This window comes from Calidris pugnax, unplaced genomic scaffold (assembly GCF_001431845.1).
Source record: "Calidris pugnax isolate Ruff unplaced genomic scaffold, ASM143184v1 scaffold349, whole genome shotgun sequence".
Lineage (NCBI taxonomy): Eukaryota > Metazoa > Chordata > Aves > Charadriiformes > Scolopacidae > Calidris > Calidris pugnax.
The window spans coordinates 484319-506303 of record NW_015091088.1 but is presented as its reverse complement, the minus strand read 5'-3'; the positions used below and the strand labels follow the sequence as shown (position 1 = coordinate 506303).

The 21985-nt window shown below is 41.9% G+C and overlaps 1 protein-coding gene across 4 annotated transcripts in view; it reads left to right on the top strand.

Annotated features, from left to right (window-relative positions):
• The window catches only part of LIMCH1 (LIM and calponin homology domains 1), a 186883-nt gene extending 166348 nt beyond the window's left edge, over positions 1-20535 (top strand). For 3 of the 4 annotated variants that reach the window (XM_014957818.1, XM_014957817.1, XM_014957816.1), the window contains 12 exons: positions 522-627; positions 2644-2672; positions 3679-3762; positions 5420-5512; positions 6432-6536; positions 7912-8048; positions 8822-8937; positions 10072-10195; positions 11224-11310; positions 13710-13818; positions 14660-14762; positions 17389-20535. In XM_014957818.1, coding sequence (XP_014813304.1) covers positions 522-627; positions 2644-2672; positions 3679-3762; positions 5420-5512; positions 6432-6536; positions 7912-8048; positions 8822-8937; positions 10072-10195; positions 11224-11310; positions 13710-13818; positions 14660-14762; positions 17389-17414 — 1119 coding nt within the window. In that variant the 3' untranslated portion in view covers positions 17415-20535. The remainder of the gene's footprint in view (positions 1-521; positions 628-2643; positions 2673-3678; positions 3763-5419; positions 5513-6431; positions 6537-7911; positions 8049-8821; positions 8938-10071; positions 10196-11223; positions 11311-13709; positions 13819-14659; positions 14763-17388) is intronic. The other variant, XM_014957814.1, reaches the window with a different exon arrangement.
• Positions 20536-21985: the final 1450 nt, after the last annotated feature.

Genomic DNA, 21985 nt, shown 5'->3' with positions numbered 1-21985 from the left:
TAGAGGATGGTTTCTGTGCCAAATCCTGTAGTCATCAAAGAGTTGCCCCTCCAAAGGAGCTCCCCAGTGTCTGCTTGCAGCTTTTTAACCTGTAAACTGGCTGGAGCAGAAATGAGAACTTAAGCTGCAAACCCCAGTCCCGCCACATGTTGGGAGGGCAGTGTACCCAGAAGGTGTAGACAGTGGACCTTACCCTCTTAGTCCTCTTGAAGTGTTGAACAAGGGCAGGTGGTGGCAGATGTGACAAATGGCCATGACCCCTACCACTGTGTCAGGTAAGTTAGATGTTGGTTCTGGGTTAGGATGGGCTTTGGTGTGCAGGGCAGTGGGAACGGCAACAACAAACAGCTGCCAGTTATTTCCAGGATATCAGTACTGCAATTCCATGTTGTAATTCTGGAGATAGAGACTTCGTCTTCGATAATGTTGACTCAGAAAATAAGTGGAAAGGGTTTAAGTTAACCTTTGATTGAACCTGCTGATTTTCAAATGCTGTTTTCTGCTCCCAAATGTCTGAACAGGTGATGAAACCAAAAGCCCTGGAACAAGAGGGAAGTATAGTATTACCATCTTTAAAGAAACTACCTGAGACCAGCCAGGTTACTCTGCACAATTCTGGTCGACAAGGTGAGCAAGCAGCTTTTGGAGAACTCAGCTGGACAGTAACTGATATATGTGTGTGTGGTATTCAGGGAAAATTGCCTGATCAATGACCTGGGAGGTTTTGGAGATAAAATGGTTGCTTTCTAGTTGCATCTGACTAATATTGGTAGTGTGGCTTCTGTGATGCAAAGGACCTTACTGGCTGTTCCCCTTAAATACAGCAGCAGAATTGTGGCACGAAGAGCGGGGCAGGGAGAGCCCTATCTTGCATTTACCTGACCTAGCAATAAAAGCTGTATTATGTCAATGAGTATTATATTTTATTAGTTCTGCTACTCACAGAAAAAACAGTTTAGCAATTGGTTTTATCTCACAGTAAAAACTTCCAGAGATAAATTCTGCACTCTGCTCATGTGGAGCTCCTTTCCATAGATGAACAATACACGTATCTGGCCACATCCCTGAGTTTGACCCATGCATATCACGAGTTCTTGCAAAGCAGAACTTCTTTTTTCTTTTGGCTTCAAGACAGAGTTTTGCTTGAGATTGATAATGTTAGTAGTTTGATATTGATTTTGGAGATGTGTGTATGTATGTGTTGTGAAAAGAAGAGAGAAAACATCTGACGCTTTCTTCCCCCTGAGAACTTATTAGGGTATCAGTTTATGTATAGGTAATACACTGATCATCCTAGTGTTTTCAGGATCGAAACTACTGGAGGTGACCACTGTGGGAAAAGGGATTGTCTGAAAAGGAATAGAAGTCTCACTTGTTTGAAGTGTGTATATGGGGGGGGGGGTGCGCTTTCCAAACAGGCTTGGAGAACAACACCAATTCATGTTAGGCATCAATCAGTCCAAAACATCGAGTACCAGATTGTAGGTGTCTCGCCTACTGCACATGGCTGCTCTCTAGTGTTCCCAGCACGTAAAGCACTGAAGGGATCCTGTAATCCTTTAAAATGCGTGTCTGCAACAGGAACGAAGGCGAGCACCATGCAGAGACTTGAAGGGGTGGCTGCCCTCGGCCAGCTGTAGGCCCCGTGAGCTCTCATGTAAGGGTAGATGCCATCTTACCACCCTAGCATTTACATACGGGTGGTCCATGTGATCTGCAGGGCCGTTGCAAACCGGTGGCAATGGGCCGACATAGTCCAAACCCCTCTCATGGCCGAGGCGGCTTGGGTCTGAGAGTCCGTTGTCGCCTTTTTTTTGACCGCGCTGTGTTTCTTGTTTTGTCTCCGTGCCCTGGCCTGCAGAGCCGCCCCGCGGGGCCGCGGTTCCCCTTAGGGTTCGCAACAGCTGGCGGCGCTCACAGTTTTTCTCGCAGTCAGGTAAACGCGGCGCTGAGACCAGCTTCAGCCCTCCCGCCGCCCCCAGGCCTTGCCGTCCTCGGACGTGGGGCCGGGGTGGAAGCTGAGGATCACGGGGACTCCTTCTACCTCTCGCTTTCCTAGAAAGCGTCTCTTCCCGCTGCACAGTTGGCAAAGAGCTGTTGGGCCGCACGCTGGTGGGATGCTCTGCTTGCAGGCACCCAAATGAAAATCACTTGCCTATAAATACCTCTTCCTTAATTTCTTCAAATCAGCCTCATTTTCAAAGACATTTGGGCAGAAAATGGCAATGGCTCTCTCCTTAACTGTGGCTCTTGAATAGCGTAGCCCCATCCTGTTAGCTTTGCTGTGCTTTTCCCTTCCTTGCGCTGAATCACGAAGGGAAAAGTAGATCACAGTAGGTGACACTGAGTCTGAACACCGCTAACAGCTGTGGCCAGAAGTAGACGGCATTAGCTAGTGGTAGAGTAGAACCCCGTGTTAGTTAATACTGTCCTCCTCTGTACCCAGAAAAAAAAAGTAGTTTTGTTGGTGATGGGTGTAATCTGTTTTTTCTGGTTTATTCGCCTGCAATTCGTCCTTGCGTTTGGTTGTGGGAGCAAATAGGAAACTAACATGAAGCTTTTTTATACAGATACATTGCAGCCTAAGCACATTTTGCTGTGTTAAACTTAATTTTTCCTTTTTCTGTTGGTTTTTTTTGATAGCTGATTCTGATAGCAGTGACAAATCAAATGTGAGTACCTTTTTTGCATCATTGTTTGGTTTAGAGATATGTGTTTAGCAGAAGTGATTTTTTTAAGCAAACTGTCTTGTAACACCAGCAAATCAGAATGAGAATTTTTTTCTTGAGGAAATAAGAGAGAAAAAATACAACCCAAATGAAGACTTAGTCTGAATCTGAAATGATGTATTCTTCCCTTATCTAGAAGGAATGCTAGCTATACAGTACTGGTTTGCTGGAAGACCTAAAGCTTCATAATCTCAAAATAATATATAAGTCCAAGTTATCCATTCTCCTTTAAATGCACAGAAATTAGAGACCACAATTATACTTTCTTCCCACTAAAAAAACCCACCACCACAGAAGCTACAGTAAAGTACACAGTAGTTCATATTCTGTTTGTCATGTAAAAATAGATATAATCTCTTCCTATCAGATTCTAATACTATTCTTAGTGGAAAGGAATAGGACATAAAGTGTTTTAAATTGCCCTTGATTGTAAGGATTTTAAATATGTATCATGTAATGGGATCCATACTGAAGCCTGAGATTTTATTTCATTATGGATAAAAATTTAAAAAAAGGGTATAGGCTGTTGTGCTGGCAACCACATGAAATGAGAGAATATATTTTACAATCACAAATTGGTTTGTGTGTTGCGCAGAAGATTATACAAAAGAAAAATAGAGATTCTTTGAATTTGAGTACCTGCAGGTGTCTATTCAGTGCTGCTTAGAACTTTCTTTCAGATCTTTTTCCTTTTTTGCCCCTCCAGTTGAAGTTTCCCAAGCCTTTCTTTGCAAATCAAATGATTATTTTATCATTAGGATACCTGTGAGAAATCCCAAGTGTCAGTGAAGCTAAGAATATAACCTGCTAATTGAGGGAATCATTATCTGTTTCTGAATTTCCCATTTTAAAATTGTTGCCAGGGGCAGGCCAGATGAAGTGCAGCTTTCTCTGGTAGCCTGTGAAGTATACTGTAAAAGCCTAATAACTTGCTTTTCCTTCACACAAGCGTTTCAATTTCTGGTCCTGGGATCCAGAAGAAGAGCGAAAGCGCCAGGAAAGGTGGCAGCACGAGCAAGAACGCTTGCTTCAGGTAAGGAAGAAACTACATGTCTTCCACCACGTGGTTCAGCTGTTGAATTGTCACTTTGGACAAAAGTTGGGCATTTCATGACATGTTTTCCACGTCCTCTCTGAATGCCTGAGCGAATTCTGTGGCAGATGAGTGATAAGATGAGCGTACACGCATGTTCTCTGTGGTCTGGGCACTCTTACGTCTCCCTTCTCCACTCATTGGAAAGATCAAAAGGACTTTGTTCTGAATTCCAGTGTGGAGTTAAACCAAATGTTGATCCTCAACTATATTTAAAGTATGTTGAGCACAGACTGTGAGACTCTTAACTACTTGGAGGCTTTTTCTTGAAACTGACAATTTGCTGACCCCTGTGCATCTCTTCTTTAAAATGATGGTGTTAATAGATTTTTGTAGATTTCTGCTTTGTTCCCAGGTTCTTATTGGAAAAGGTCAAGCTAAATTTGGACACCAAGGGTTTGGGTTTTTTTGCGTGAGGGGGTAAACCCCCTCAAAACAACCACTGGTTTTGCCTAGTGGTAGAGAAGCTGTAAAAGGTCTGGTTTTGTGTCCTAGTCAGGAGAAGTGCAGTGGCCCTGAGAACTGATTCCCCTGTCGGTTAGTAGCGTCTTTTGAAACTGTCGTTAGGTTTGGTCCCAAAGAAATCATATCTTTCCTCCGTGTAACAGAAGAGCAAACAACTATCAAAGGATGGAGAATAATAAAATGGAGTCTTTTCATCTTTTAAGAATGGCTTACGTGTCTCTCTCCTGCTTTCTTGAGATTATTTCTTTTTAGTTAATATGGTTATTTCCTCTTAAAGTGGTTTAAAACTCTCATCATAATTTTTTTGGCGTATGTGGGTGTTCTTTCAGTAGTGAATCCATCTCTTCTGGATTAGGCAGATGTAGTTTCTAATTTGAACAGAGTTTGGAACTGGTGTAAAAAGGATATGGAAGTCACCATTCTTCCCCATATTCAAACCAGTTCTGTTAAACTGTTTTAAAGATTTCTTTGAGATAATTTTTCATGCAAAACTGTGTGAAAACAATTCTCAAGAAATAATTCCATCAAGGAAGAAAATAAACTACTTAGTTAATTATAAGCTTGCCCTCTTCAGATCTTTACATGCTATTATCTTTACACACATTTATCTTTTAAACTTGCACAGGTATTCATCATGCATTAAATTGTACTGGCATCTCTCTTAAGTTAGTACCAGTATCTGCAAAACCTGCTTGTTTATATGCTACTTTGCTGAAGTTATTAATGTGAAAATCATGCCCAAGTGTTTTGGGGTGCGTGACAGCTTTTTGGAACTCTTAATACTTTATAATAAAAAAGGAATTATTGAAATTGTTGAGCATAAATTTCATTTCTGACCAAAAATTTAAAATCTTCTAACAAATTAAACTTCTTCTAGTATGTTACAAGTTCCTCATGGTTTGAAAGTGTTAAGTATAATTGCTAGAAACAAGCGGGGAGAGGAGGAAAAGAAACTTTTTTTTGACACACATGGATGTTTCAACCTTTATCTTCCTATTTCATCCTATTTTTGATTAAACCACTTTTAGCAGGTTCATTTTCACTGTGGAGATACTACAGAATTTACTCCTCATGTAATTTCTGTAATCCTATAGAATGTTCTGAATGTACCTGTATTCATATTCTCTTACAGGAGAAGTATCAGAAGGAGCAGGACAAGCTGAAAGAGGAATGGGAAAAGGCCCAGAGAGAAGTTGAAGAGGAGGAGCGTAGATACTATGAGGAGGTAAAATACTTAGAGGAGGAGGTTGTTCATTGACTTTTTTTTGTACTTAAATGTACCCACTTACGTAACTGAAAAAAATCTCAGATTAATTAATGAAAAGCCTTCTCAAGGCTGAATTCTCTTAAACACTACCATAGGCGCTGAGGAAAAATATTTAAATATTTAGACAGGTATCCTCAGAAGCTCCGCACAGGTGGGGGTGTCTAATTGCTGTGCAAGTCAGGGTGAGTCAGTGTGGTGTGTCTGGGCACGCTCAGACTTCCCTCCAGAGGCAGAGCCTGGTGCATTTTGGTGTATACTTGGTGCCTGGAGTTGGTGGAACTCCAGATGAAATTGTTGTTTGCCTTGGGCTTGATCATGTAGATATTTTGTAAACTGGCTTTGTTTTAAAAAAAAAAAAAATCTCACAGGAAATGTTCAAAGCTTGCAGTTGTAGAATATTAATGATATAAAAGATAGTGGTTTTCTTCTGTTGTATATGGGTCATTATTGCAAAAAATAGGAAAATATTCATGTTTTCAGTTTAACTTGTTGTACATTATGGAAATTGATGTCTTATCATCTGTGCTCGAGGGCCATGCTTGTGATCTGCAAGTTTCTTGTGTACCATTTTTTTATATGAAACTTAATAGCCTGGTGTTGTGAGAAACAGTGGTGCCATGCCAAGTGGAATATTCTTTCCAGTTTTGGACATCCCATCTCTCATGGTAATGGTGAAAGGAAAGGGAGTGCAAAACCTGGAAGCAGGTTAAAAATGGAGGTGTTACTAGAGTAAAAATTGAGTTTCTTCTTACCACAGGTCCTTACCTAGCCATCTAAATAGGACACGTAGCCAAACTTTATGCTTCTACTTTTTAAGCTCATAGTTGACATTCTGTATTTCTAAACTCCACTCTCTCCTGATCCTCTTTTTTTTTAGGAACGTAAGATAATTGAAGATACTGTAGTTCCATTCATTGTCTCTTCAAACTCTGCTGACCTCCTTTCCTCTTCTTCTTCTACCACTGAAGGAAACAAGACAGCGGTGAGTTTTCATGGAGCAGTGAGGCAGGAAAGACTAAGCCATCTTCGATGTCATGTGTCATTCTTCACTAAAGGCTAACAAAGTCTGGGAACAGAGTATTCCCTGGATCCCTTCCATAATTGGTGATATCTCATAGTGCTATAGTTTGTATATTTGTATGACTGAAGAGCCATGCTCCCAAGCAAAGTGCTACCATCTGATTTTGGACTAGAGCAAAGGGTCATATTTTCTCACTTTGCAGCTGCTTCTTTTCTTTAACTGGTGCTGTGGAAAAGCAGTCACCTGTTTCTTTTTGTTTTCACTACCTTCTCAAAGCCAACAGCATCTGAAGTGATTTCTTTGCATCCAAAATCTTGAGTGTAAGACAGTGCTTTAAGCATATCTGAGATGAGACTGAATCCTGCCTCCCCACTTTTTCTTCTTTTCTCTCCCACCATCCAGCCTAGAAAGTGGAAAAACAAATGGAGGAATGTCCACTCTCTGATTATTCTATTTTTTTTTTAACTTATGCGACACAAAAATGTTTAATTCAATGCATCTAGTATCTAATTAAATAAGTGTTTGCCAGAGATCACAGAATGACACCTCAGGTGAGATCAGTCGAATGAATGTGGGATTCCCAGACATAATTTTCTCCTGCCTGAGGCAGCCACACCCAAGAAGTCATCTGCCTTTTTTCATTCAACTCCAGGATTTAGGAGTACTCTATCATCTGCTTCTCCTCTCACCCTTCCTTCCTTCTCTTATCACTCATCCCTGTGCAGGGGTGTCAGCCATGGCCCATTTTCCACATGGCTGTGTAGCAGCAACTTCCTGGGTGGAGTTGCTTATGCCACGTTCAGGGTAGTGCCTGCACCCAGAAGTGAAGGATCTCATCATGCCATGGCTTACTGAAGCTCCACCAGTCAGATATGACCCACTCCAGTACTATTTTGGAAGTACTAGTGTTGCCATGTGAGAATGCCCAGAGCATCTGAGTAATGCTCTGCCTCTAGGCAGAGACAACAAGCTGAGGTCCCTCACAAAGTCCTACCAAGTCCAATGGGAGATGGTCTAGACTCTCAAAGTCATTCAAGGATTCCTGCCAAAAGTATGTAGTGTGGTTTTATTTTGTCATCCTGAACACTACCTCATAATTGGTCGGTCCTGCACTTTTTTGTTTCGTGCTCAATTTAATACAATTATTTGATTGTTTTAGCTGAAGCCTTTGTTAAATCCAAAGTTGGCCTTACCAAGGTCAAATGATTCCACTGTATAATGTGAGATGTTCTTTATGATAATGAGGTGTGTGATACATCTGGGGGCAGCCTGTGCTTTTCTCATGCATGCGCTGATTCAAGGAAAGCTCCTTGTTCCCTCCCCTGCTGTCTTCTAGAACACAACTGATTCAAACAGCTCTCCAGAGGAAGGCAAACAAAAAGAAGTTACAAGGCAGAAAAAGCTGCTCTGGGAGCAGGACAGTATGCCATCTCCGAAAAGCAAGGAAAATGAACTCTGGCAAGAAAAGAGGAGGTATGGATCAAGCCTAAGTATTTCTTAAGCCCTGTGGAGCTTTGTGTTCTGTAGACTTGTGGGACGTCGCATCTGCCTGGGATTGGTGCTGGGGCATCAGCATCTGGTGGCCTGGTGATAGGTGTAATATCTCCTGATTCACTTGCCACAGGCTTACACATGTATGGCAATGTGCAGCGCTAGTTTCTCAGTTCAGAAGGCTTGTCTTTGCAGCATATGGCTTTGCTGAAATCAACCAGATTGAAGCTCAGGTAGCTCAGACGTCTCTGTACGTCACTGCACTGTGTCTCCTGTACGAGTTCCCCAAGCCATTTGGAGGAATAAAGGAGCAGTAGCTGTTTTCGCTCGGGATCTGTGTGAGATTGCCTGGCTATCTCGGAAGGCAAGTCAGGGCCCTGACTTGCCAGATGATCCTGGTCTTTGCCCAGCTGCTAATAACAGCTTTCATAAAGACGAGAAGCATCTGATGATGCTGAACACTGGGTAGAGAACACTGAGAAATTGTGTTTCTCTGGCAAATAAGCCATTTTCCATAAATCTGGGATGATCTTTCATGCATGTAAGTTGCAGAGTGTGAGGGAAGCAGGAAGATGTGACATGTTTAGACTCTGGTTAATTCATGACTGTATATTGCATCATCATTGCTGACACAGTAACGAAAATCTAGTTGCAGAAAACAGACTGACATTCAAAAGTCTGATTTTGCCATTCTATTCTAGGTGGATTTTTTTTCCTGGCTTTATTTATACAATGTGACTTATTTTTATTGGCAGTGGAAATAAAGTGTTCTCAGGACACCCGGAGACGGGTATCTTGAAAGGAGGTGACCAGGAGCACCAGGTGATGGAGCGCAGCTCGCCTGCCAGGCTGAATCTGCCGTTGACTCAGGGTGAGAAAAATGAAACACCTATGGATAGAAAATATTTCAGTGTTATTACTTGCTCGAAATGCAAATTCATTTTATTAAATTTAGGCTTGCTTTCCCTGGCACAATTTCATTGTGTTCTTAGTGCTCTGATACAGGTTGCTCAAATAAAGAAAGCGGAAGATACTACCCAGCAATCCATCCTTATGGATTTGTAGTAGTGATTAAACAAACTTCAAAGGTTTTGACAGTTTTTAACTTCTGCTAGTCAGGCAAAAGCCTGAATCTTGGTTCTCTTCATCAACTTGGCCCCCTACAAATATTCTGACAGCTCCTTTCCTGCCACTTAAAGCATCACGTCCTCGCTCTCTGCTTAAGTCCTTAAGCTAGTCAGAACTAGGTGTGTTGGTTTGGGGTTTTTTTTTTTTGTGTCTTGATACCAAAAATAGGGAATGGGCCTTTCATAGGCCCCAGTAAAGTTTTTCTTCTCCTCTAAACCAGGTGGTTGGTGTGCAGCAGGGTAAGGCTGTGCCCAGCCTGTGAGCCACAGGATTTGTCTGGAAGGATCCAGGCAGCACGCTGTGTCTCAAGGATGGGATGGCTGGCTGCCTGGGCATTTACACACATCATTGCCTATTGCTGGGAGGCTGTGACCATCACTGAGCCTTGTGCAACCATCTGAAGCCCAGAAGGAAATTGCAAGGGAAGAAATCCATTTATCAGTAGGCTCATGGAGAGCAGTGTCTACACCACCTTCCTCTTAACTCTTGCTGTTGAGAAGTTTGGATCCCCAGGCACCATGGGAAGGTTCTGTCTTTCTGGTGCTTCAATCCTTGGGACAGAAATACTTTTATTTTTCCAAATGCTACTTGTGGGTGGATGTTTGACTTCTCCCTTTTCCCCTTCATAAACTGAGATTCAGCAGCAGAGCAGGTCATGTGTATGTGTAGGTAATGCAGGGGGGGACATTGTCCCATAGAGGTCTTCTGGTGTAGGAGAGCCTGTCTCTGAGTTGGTGTGGAGTTTCTGAGAACTTATTTTTAAATATCAGTACATTTTGTGTTTCCTTTATGGTGTGCCCACAAGCTATGCTGGTCTATAAGTACTGACAAAAACATTTTATCACAAGTGTTGAGATTTCCTCACCTCCCATTGTAGATGTCTCCTGGAATCAGCAGTTGCTGACAAAGCAGTCCCCACATCGTGCAGAGGACATTCGGCAGAGACCATTCCTGGGCCAGAATGTGGGGCAACAGCCGAACTCCACAGGAGAAATAAGGAGGTGAGAACATAAAATAAAGGTTATTGCAGAGGTTGAGAAGTCCTGCTCACTCTGCTCTCCCACATGTTCCTACTAAGCATTCTTTATCGATTAAGTTTCATGGGTAGTCCTGCACTGTGCAGACACCATTGATTCCTGGCTTTACCACCAAGGCTGCTAATGCTTATCCACTTTGTTTCTTATGACGGGTTCCCCAGTAACTAGTTTCACGAGGGAGGACACCTCCTGCTTGCCATTCTCTGTCATCTTTCTCCTTAGCTCCTTAAACACTCATCTGTGTAACTGTTCATGTGCTTCCTTTGTTTCAAGTCCCTAAGACAAACATTTATAGCTAGTGAGTGGCTAAACATCAGAGTGGGAATGTCAGGGGAAGTCTGCCTCTTTGAAGGTGGTATCCGAGAGCTTCATTCCCCAGCTTCTAAACACATGTTGATTGCTACTTTTTAGTTCTTTAAGGATTATAGCTTTTAAAAGAAGATACGTACAGATTAGTATTTTCTTCCTGCTATGAATTTGGTGAGGTTTTTTTCTTCTTCAACGCTTTGCTTTGTGTTTTTGAGTGAGTGTTACTTGCCTCTTTGAAGGTGGTATCCGAGAGCTTCGTTCCCCAGCTTCTAAACACACGTTGATTGCTACTTTCTAGTTCTTTAAGGAATATAGCTTTTAAAAGAAGATACATAGAGATTAGTATTTTCTTTCTGCTATGAATTTGGTGAGGTTTTTTTCTTCTTTGATGCTTTGCTTTCTGTTTTTGAGTGAGTGTTACCGGCACAGACCCTCCATCAGCAACCCTGCAGCTGCTCTACCAGGGTGCTTCTGAGCACACCCCCTTGGGAAACACAGACTACAAGGTGTCGTGCCTTGGCATCATCAAATGGCAGTGGACAGCAAAATTATGCCTTGTTTTCTGTAGATAAAATATTTAGAGCTGGGAATTCTGAAATCCTTCAGCTAGACTTTCTCCATACAAACCTCTGTTTTCACTTGTTTTTCAGCCGTAGTAATGCATTTTCTCTCCTATATTTTAGGGCAGGCTATCACGAGAACTTCCGATCTGGGCCATCGTCTCCCTGCTCTCCTGCTGCTCCGATTCAGTCACCCAACAGGTACAAAAGGTCATTAAGGAATTTTGCAGACCAAATGCATCTTTCTGGTGAACTGCTGCAGTGCAAATCACACTAATATTATGTGGATGCACTATTAATTCTTCTAAATACTGCAATTCATAACCATCCACATAATAAACATGTAGCTCCCTCTGCCGTGTTTCTTGCCTACTTCAGCAGTATTGTTGTGTTTTAAAATAACACAGTTCAGAAAGCAGCCGTAGGACTCTGCTTGATCATTGAAATTTTATTGAGATTGAAATGGCTTAATATAAGCTCCGGTCAAAGTAAGCAGTAAAGCGTGAGTTCAGAGCACTTAAGCCAAAGGATGTAGTTTTCATTGTGAGTAAGTTACGTGCTCAGGAGGAAGGTATGTTCTAGATGTTGTCACCCAATGACATTCCAACACTTACTGATTTTAAAAAAAACACCTTCCCTTAATTCCAAACATGAAACACGTTTTGCTTTTTTGCCTTTTTTATTGGTTTAATTTGCCTACATTCATGCTAATCTCCTGGAGATTTTATTCTCTCAGGCAATGAGCTGTGCAGCTTTCGATGAGATGTGTACCAACTCTAAATAAATGTTAACTGCATCCTGATAGAATCACTGCTAATTTGGGGTGTGTTAAAACCAGTTGGCTCATTAAATGGGGTTAAGTCATACAACACAGAAGCCATGGAAATTTTTTGTTCTATTTAAATAACATTTTTCTTCATGTTTAATAGCAAAGCCCTCCTTCTGATGCCATTTGCATTAACGTGAAACTATTGGGAATTTTTTATGTGAACAATTTCTTCTGGTTTTGATAATTTTAGTTTCAGTTTTGGTGGGATTGCAGATCATTTCTGGCTACATGTAGCTAGTCTTAATAGCTTCTTCATATTATTTAGTAGCTGTATCCTGATCTGAGACCCTGTTCCAAGATCTTTTCCTAAAGTAATTGATGGAATGTAGTTCATTGTTCCATTCAAACATTAGAAAACTTTTCTTAAAAAAACACTTCATTCTTTGATTCAACACTTTAATTTGTCTTTATGATGACTTCCGATACTGGAGAACTGAAAACAAGGAAGGACTCAACAGTAACACAGAGGGATGGGAGCAGAAGGCTTAAGGTTGTAGGGGAGGAGAAGAAATGAGGGAAGTTATTCTGAAAGGAATAATGAGAAGGAAGCAACATGAACAGACAGCGATGTGCCTGGGCTGTCACTGTACATGATGGGCTCAGGAGTGGCAGAGATTAGATGGAAACAAGGACAGTTTTCTGTTCATGATGAGTCTTTCTGCTGCTTCTGTCTCATTTTTCTCTCTCTCTTTTTTTTTTTTTAATTCCTTTTTTATCATGATGCAGTCCAGATCCATCTCTCTTGGTGGCTTATTATGTTGTTGCACCAAAAACGTAAAGCAAGATATTGAAAACTTGCTCTACTTTTGTACAATGTCATCAAACCATCTTTTTGAAACCTATGTTTCAAATCTGAACAGTCTCCTGAAATTTCTCTCCCGGTTTCAGCCCTGGCTGAAAATAAACATGGATGACGGACACATGGCAAGGGATCCCTTTTGTCCTCAGTTCCTCTCATTTAGATGAACATCAGTTCTGGCAGACAGGAGAGGAGGGAAGAGTGTGAAACACGCGCAGGTGTACACCTGCAGTGCCATTAAAAACAGTGTGAGAAAGGGTACCAGTTATTCCTGGGACGCCAATCCCTCACCCGGTTGTCATCAAACAGCTGATTTACCGGAAAGGTCTAGACAGGACTGAAGCTTAAGGACAGAGCTGAAGTATTTTTGCATTGCAGATGGAGATCTGATTTCAGCTTTCCTCTAATGAGTTGGAGCACTAACAGGCACGTAGCTGCAGCAGCAGGGACTGCAATTAGTTAGCAAGTGCCTGGTGCCTGCTCTGAGCCACTGCAGTTCCCCTGCTACGGGTGACTTTCACAGCTTGTCTGGGTGTACAAGCAGCATCCCTGCCTTCTGACTTACAGTAAGCAAACACATTTGCAAACAAACTGAAAATTTTCCAGGCTGAGAATCTGGTTTAGGTAATTCGTATGAATGTCTGCTTTGATTGCTGTGGCATTGACTGGGTCTGGGTAATCCACGGGCGTGGTTTCCTACCATCCGGGCCTCTGTGAAGAGGCTTGCATCTCTTTTGATCTAGCACAGCAGAATGGCAGGGAAATGGGTCTGAGCTGCTGTGCACCCAAGTATTTTAAGTCCTCTGCTTGCTTGTCTGAGGCAGATTCAGCAACATGGCTGCAGGGTCAATGCATATGTATGTGGAACCCCCCAATGCTCCTTCCTCCCATCCTGTCCCTCGCCATAAACCTGTGCAAACATTTGTATACATTTTAGCTCGGTTGCTGTTCTGTTTTCTTAAAGCCCTGTTTGTCTCCTAGGTCTGTCAGCGGAAGGAAGCTTTGCTCCACCTGTGGGCTTCCTCTTGGAAAAGGAGCTGCCATGATTATTGAGACACTCGGTCTTTATTTCCATATTCAGTGCTTCAGGGTATGTCTCCTGCTCTATTAAGAAAAATCTCAAGTCATGAACAGTGCAAGGAAGAGAGTATATTGAGGGCTGTAGATGTGAAATTGAAAAGGAGAGGACCAAGAGATTTACATTTTTGTTATGTATGTTTGTGTATGTGTTTGTAGAGAAGTGGAAGAAATGCAACTAATGTATTATTTTGCTGTCAGACCCAGTAATTGGGCTAAAACCTGTGATTTAGCAAGCAAACTTAGCTTCCTCGCTTACAGAGGGAAGCATCATATAATTTCCTAATTTCCCTGTTGTACTCGTTGTTTTTAAATATGACATTTGTTACCTTGTGATTTTTATTTTTTGTCCAAAAAAACTGGTCAGTCCCAAAGCCATCTTTGGTCTTGACCCATGGTTGCAAAGCTTGGACTGTGGAATGGATGATGTATTCTGGCTTTCACCAGAGCTCTCAACAGAAATACTTCTTGACTGTTCTTGAGTGTTTTAGTCTTCAAATGACTCAAGATAGCGTTTTCTAGAGAACTCAGAAAGTGTCTGTTTCTATTATCTCTGGCCCTATTGATATTAGACATTCATGAATCTTTTTTTTTTAGATATTTACCTAGGCTAAACTCTTAAAATCACTAGACTTCACTTCTGTTTAAGTGGAGACTGCTGATGAAATCCAGTCCTAAATACTGTGGGCCCTAAAGAAACCTTTCACTGATTTGCAGTGCTCTGTAGGAGTATGGACTGGGTTCTGGGGGAGGTTTTTTCTCACTATTCCAAGAACTGTTGAAACAAGTCAGAATTTGGGAAGAGCTGTGACAGAGCATGGTGTCTCTTACTTTCTCTCTTCTCCAATTGACAGTGTGGCATTTGCAAGGGACAGCTGGGAGACGCAGCAAGTGGGACAGATGTCAGGATTAGAAATGGTCTTCTTAACTGCAACGATTGTTACATCCGATCCAGAAGTAAGTACCAAATCCTGTCCGAAGGACAATGAACTCTAACAAGACTGTTGCTGTGATTTTAACTAATGGGTTTGTCTCCTCCTGGCTTTGCCACTCATGCACGGCTTCTCCATAGGAAGGGGAGCCTCCCCATGCCATTTTAATCATATCAAAAAAAGATTTCCAAGTCCATTAAGTCTTGCCCAGAGGATCTCTGCTCAACAGTATTAGACTTAAAGGCTGTTTCTGTGCATAAATAGAAACTCCTACACCATGCACGTGGATGTCCTGGGGGCTTGTATGTGTCACATCACGTGAGAAAATGTAGATACTTCTACTAGGTCTAGGACCCTAGGCCTTGTTTGGAGAAGTTCCCATTTTTTATGTCTTCAGGCCTCCAGACAAAATGGTCACGGAAAATATTAGGAATGTTCTGTAACTCATGATGGAACCTTGTGGTTGTACCCCCAGATGTGTGCTAAAGTGTTGCTTGCTGTACATTTTGAAGAATGAGCCGGACAGTTGCATGTCAGAAAAAACTCAATGCATTTTTCTGCCTTAGAGCAGGTCAGTTGAATGCTCTTGCTAGTCCTGGATTTATGTGTCTTATACCCAATTGCTAGAGCATTTCAGCTGCACCCCAATGTCACCAGTGATATGAGATGGGCAGTGCTCCCGCTGGCTTCTTCTTTGTGGAAAACAGTAAGAAGCAGGAAAAAACCACGGGAGTAATCATTGCCTTCCTGTTACATGTTCCTGTTTAGTGTATTCGCTGCCTGCAGTCCTTTTCTGTCCTCTCTTACTGTCCTTACAGGCCTTACTGTTTCCTGTCTTTTCTCTCAAAAGCAGTGGTGGTAGAAATCCAGGAGCCGGAAAGATACCTACCTACCTTTGCCAACAGAAGAACAGATATTTTTTCTCTGATTTTTCAGGAGAGAGATATTTCCCCATCAGCAGAGCTAGAGGGTGCTATTGTATAACCATTTCTTTGGTGATTTTTAAAAAATTCTGCTAAGAAATGTTAGCAAATTTTTTACTATTATTTATTTGACCTGACACATTTAGAAATAGCTTTTCCCCTTCAGGCTTGATACTATAAACCTTTCTCATGTGGATGAGGTCCTGACCCTTAAAATGCACGTTTACTCATCCATCTTTACACAAAAAAGAGAGAAAGGTGATAAAAGTCAATATTTTCCTTTTCTTCTTAATCCTTTTTCCTTAAATAAAAAGTGAGGTCCCTTAGGGATAGATGAAGGCTCAAATAAACTATTTGTCAGCTTATTTGCTGTAGAAATCACACCCTCCATTATAATTTCTACAGCAGCAGTGCTGGAAAATGCAGCACAGAGCTGCGTGCAGTGTTTCGCCCAGTGAGGTTTTGCATTTCTACATCCCTAGCATGACAGTAACCAGGGCCATGAAAGAGGGAATAGCTTTTGAGGGAATGTATGCTTCCCGAAGAATAATAATGGCAAGGGTTTGTCTTTTTTCCCTACAAATTGCCTCTTCCTGTTGCGTTCACGCCTCATGAAAAAATCTCAAAATACGAGTTAGTTGAATTAAAATTACACTGGCTCTTGATGGCAGTTTTAAAGGAACTGATTTTGATAGAACTGCAAACATGGTTAGTTGCTCATTTTTAACTAGAAAATGATGGACTCCATGTCTGAAGCAAAGAACAAGCTGATGCAATGTTCATGTTTTCCCTTTCAGTTCTGGGAACTCTGATGCTAAATATAAAATCAGTTGCTTGATTGCACAGCTCGTGCCTTCCTGCCCCCGTGGCTACATCTGAAAACCTGTGCAGTCGTGCACACAACTGACGGTCTCTGACCAACCCAGAATTAATCATTTTTGTTTTGAGATGCTTATGGACATTTTGATGAAATATTTTGGCTGCCAGAAGCTTATTTGGAATTGTGGAAGATTCTGTTTCAAAATAAATTATCAGAAACGTTGAGAGAGAAGCATTAAAAATTATGTAGTGGTCCAGGGTCCAAAATATTTCTGTTTTTCAAATAAAAGTAGGTTATTTCTCTACAACAAAATCTTACAAGAAAGGGAACTCAGTATTCAATGTCAGACACGAGGAATAGTTACAGGTTTGTCAGTGTCGAAGTCAAGGCAAGAAGTACTTGGTCTAGTGGGAGGTGTCCCTGCCCATGGTAGGGGGTGTGGAACTTGATGATCTTTAAGGTTCCTTCCAACTTTAATCATTCACTGATTCTAAGTAAATTCATGAGATTCCCTGTAGGGCAAAATAAGACCAGGGCTCTGTATTACCACGTAACACAAACCAGACACAGCTGAAGATGACTTACCAGTCCTTTGCTTTACTATTTGGCCACTGCACAGCCTGAAAGTAAATACAGACACAGATACTTTGGGAATAAATTGAAATAAAAGTGCATGCAGAATGCATTTGTCCATGTGGCATGGGAGATATATTTCCACTGGAGTTACGCTGAGTGTTTCTTTGCAGTTAGTGACCCAGTTTTGCAGCAGGAAAGAGAAGCAGGGCACAAATGATATATATTTCCAGATAACAGGTTTTTGAATTTTAGAGGTCACATTAAAAAAAAAGGCTATGTATCTTTGTTAAAAATTGTCAGCTAATTACTTGTTTTGGTTTTGTTTTGCCCAGCTGCTGGACAGCCAACTACATTGTGACATGACTTTCAGTCCTAGTAACTTTCAAGAAGGAACTCTCTTCTCATGTATCGGCTGCCTCCAGACAATCACTTGTAAGAGCTTGAATCCATGGACATCATGGCTCACATCGCATTTTGAAAAACTCATAAAAAACGCTGAACCTGCTCCTTTAAAATGCAATATGTTGGTTTTTCCCTTTCTTAAGAAATTTGCAAAGTATGTATGACCGTGTTTGGGAAGGCAAAGCCTAAGTACTATTAAAAAAAATCCCACCTTTCAGGTATGCTTATGATTTCCAGTCTGTTACCTTATTCTTTTAAAAGTAATAAGAAAATAAACATGCAATAAAGCTGTTTTGTTTTAATATTTCTAGAAATTAAAATGTTTAAGTTTACAGAACCTTTATAGAATATGCCAACTTGAGCTGAGAAGTAATTTTAAGATAGTATCTAATCAGTGCATTTGAAAAACTAAACATCACAGCACGACTTCTCTGTTAGAACTGAAGCTATAACTTTTTTTATACAGAGACTAGTTTGATAATACATCCTGTAATTCTGAAGCATTTTGTGTTTATATTACCTTCAGTGGAGGGTAGGAGTTATACAAATAAATTATTGCACCTTTAGCGATAGGATTTTTTTTTTGTTTGTTTGTGTACCTCAAGTAATGTTCATGACTATAGCTTAATATTCTCTCAAATAAAGATCTCTTCATTAAACCTAAAGACTGCATACCGTTAACGATGGCAAGATTCCCATTAGGAGCAATCCTTCTTCTGAAGTTCAGCAGCCCGTGTTGTTACTGAGCTCGCTGAAAGGTGAGGCGGGGGAGAGGCGGCCGAGGGGGTGGACGCAGCCAAATTGTGAGTCTCGGAGCTGGGGTTTGGTGTAAAAGGGGGAAGCTTTTCTCTTTGGGGTGTAACTCACCCCCTTGGTGGGGCGATGCGCTTTGAGGTCTGCTCCTTCGCTCGCAAACGTCGCGGTTGGTTGAAATCTCGCGCGGAGAAACACGTGTGGTTTGGATGCCCCTCGGGAGCAGGGAGTTAAACAGCCTTGAATCTGTGTTCCCCCACGCACCCACCCCCAAAAAGCCAAAGCCAGCAAAGCCCCAGAGTGCAGAAGGGGGGCAGGGAGGAGGCTGGCAGCAGAAGGTAAAACAAAACTTTAACTTGCCCATGTTTGGGCCAGTTTTCCCTTGGGCTTTTTGATGAAGCACGTGCTCCTTACTGAAGTGCTCCAGCAGCTTGGTTGGAGCCGTGTCGCTTTATCTGCAGTGCACAGACAAGATGAAGGAATGTGCTACAAGTGTAAAATACCCTAGCACTGCTTGGTAAACAGTTACTGGAAACGTCCCGTTTTAGCAGTTCACGATGCAGCTTAAAATGGAGGGAAAAGAAAAATCCACTTAATTCTGCCTTAAAACCGTGATAAAACTAAATTGATAGAGATTTATTTAATCTATGTACACATCCGTTGTCTTGTGATGTGTTGATAAATGGGAATGAAGTGGTCATTAGGGAAGTGGTGATTTTGAGTTGTTCTATAGCTAGCAACTATTTATTTAAACACTAGACAGTTGTTTGCATGTGTGTTGCATACCCATGCAGAACTGCGTGTCGTCGAAAACCCACGTACGATGTTGTCACTGGAGGACATTGTGACTATCTCCTGGAAAGTTACATGTTACTTCCTTAAAATTGTGCCTTAGAAAATGCAAAGCTCTTGCACACAGTCGACCGATGACTTATGGATGCAATAAATCCAAAAAGCTGAGGTCCTTCATGGGCTTCACCTGGGGAATATTTTTTAAAAAAAAAAAAAATCAAAAATCACAAATATGTTTTGGAAATCAAACAGCGATGTCCAATATTTTGATCAACCATCTGCATGACTTACTGTTAAAGGGTTTTGATAATCAGGATGCTGACACTTTGCACGTGGTCACCATAACGTTCTTCCGCAAATAATGTGCTACATGGAAAATTCAAGAAGCAGATTTTATAACCAACTTTGTACATCTGTATAATTCCATGTGATATGTGAATATATGATGTCTGGGCTTGATTTTTAAACAAGACCTTGCATGCTTGTGCGTCTGTTTGGTATGAGTCGCTAACACCGCTTCAGCTGTGTGGTAGAATTTAGGTGTGCAAATCAGTCCCCAAGTGTGTAGAAGGGTTGTTTGTCACAGAGGTTAGATCCGCTTCTCGTTGGCGTAGGGGTAAGAGCCCAAAGGGCTTAGGAGCATGGCTGGGACTAAAATGCATGGGCAGGGGTGGGGTGGGGGCATGCACCGCGCTGCAGACACACCACTGGGTCTCTGAACCTGCTTAAAGTTGATCCCAGTGTCTTGCCAGTTAGTTTCATATATGCATGCTTTGGTGAAGTTTGATTGTATGTACAGCAAAACAAAGTGGCTTTCTCAGATGACACTTTTTCCCCCCCTTCGTGAACATCTATTCACCAGCACAGACTAATTTTCAACAGTTTTCTAAATTGTACTTGCCAACTACTTATGTTTGATTTCATATTTCCTTTGGGGTCTTACATGGCAAATTCATTCAGGCTCAGATTTCCCCCATATTTTTTGGGTTTTTTTTTCAGTTTAAACACATAAATATGATATGTTTCTTATCGGGAACTTTGGGCACAGAAAAAAATAACGCTTTACTACAATTGAACTACAATGTAAATGTATTTGTTGCAAAAGACTGATTTATTATTGCTAAGCAAGTACAATGTATGTAAAGGGTTTTAGATGTTTCAGAATTTATTTAGCCTCTTAATACTTCAGAGAACCTGAACAGGTGTCATAACCCATCTGTATTTCACAACCCCATTTTCCCTGGTGTATTTTTTCCTTCCTCTTGCTATGTAGTGTTATTGATGCAATACAACTGTAGTTCTCGGTGAATGTCCTAAAGGTTGGTGAACCAGAAGGGGACCATCCTTATCTGCATGTCCATTCAAGGACAAGTATTGCTGTCCTAGCTGGGGCTAATGTTGAATACCAATTATGCTAATCTTTCCTTCATTTTATTTATTCTAAAATGCCTCTGGAAATTAGGAAAACTTGTCTAAAATGCATCAGCTTTTATAGTAAATGTATGTTTATAAATAAAATGTTGATTACCTTTGGTGGTGTTGATTTCACTTATTCTAACTAACTTCTGTTGCATGCTATGTGTCTGTGAAACTGGATTGCAGGGTGTGCACATCCATGTGCAAAAGCCTCTGCTTGATTGAGGTAGGCTGAGCCAACCTGTATTCCACAAAACTTAGTATGTGAGAGGAGACACTAAAAAAGACATACCTAGGCTGGGACAATACCCCGTGGGTTGCTACTGGAAGCTGTATCCGAGTATTTCCAAAAGCACATGTGGCCGTCGTGGTAGGTGGTATTCACCTGGTAGAGGTGGCTTTCTGTGAGTCGAACCCAAAGTTCTCAGAAGACCTTTCATTGATGTTGTTGGACGGTGGTTCAGACTTTGACTCAATAAAGCAGTTTATGTACCGCAAAGCTAAATATGTGTTTGGTTAATTCCGTTTCTACGTAGCAAGGACATGGAGTTTGTGCATGGGTACGTGTGTGCTGCAGCATCACTGATTCTTGAATCCCAAGGAGTGTGTGACTTCACCAGTAACCAGCAGAAAGTTCACACAAAATTTTAAACTAATAACTGCTTCTTTTTCTTCCTTTTAATTGGCTCTTTGATGGATGACGGGTTTGGTTCTGTGCCAGAAGCACATCTCGGCTGTTAGATGAGTCATGGGGAAGTACTGACAATTTGATTTTTGGAAAGCAGATTTTTATCCCAGTGCCTTAATGGAAGGTGGTGGTGGTTTGATATTATGGCTGCGTGTACGTCTCTGGACAGGGGCCCAGCGTTGCCGTGTGGTGGCAGAGGTACCCTGGGGTGGCTGGTGGCACATGTGGGTGCCCCTGTGGGAAGAGCTGGCTGCCACTGGAGGCTGCTCTGGGGCTGGGTTTGGAGGCAGGCAGGCAGCTATTTCTGCTTCTTCTACTTCTGCTGGGCTCCCAGACAAGCGTGGTTTTGGTGGCTGTGACCCTTATGAGACAAATCACACCAGGTGGAAATCCTGGTATGATTTTTGTTTCTTTTTTTTTTTTTTTAAATTTATTTCCTGCTGAATGTGACCTGGCAGCTCCGAGCTGATGACAACTATTTGTGATGCTAAAAGGGGATTGATGGGAGGTGCGTTCCACCAGCACTGATTTAAAGCCAAAATAATTCCACAGAGCTTATAAAAGGGGAGTCGTGTCACCTGCTCCCGTCACCAGCACCGAAGGCTGCCAGGAGGTCCCTGAGGGAGACCACCCTGCTAATGGGGCCTCGGTGTGCCCCCGGAGAGGATGATGGCTTGCTGAGCAGCAGGATGAGGCTGGGGGAACGTGGAAGAAATAGGGGGTGTTGTGGGAGGGGAGAGGGCAGAGGAGACCCCGTGCAACGGGGAACTTGTGCCAGGTCCTCCAGGAGAGCTCTGCGCCTCCTCCTCACCCTGTCCAGGTGTGATGCCTCCATCCCTCCACTTTCCCTCATTACAGCCAGGTGGGACAAGGGCTCT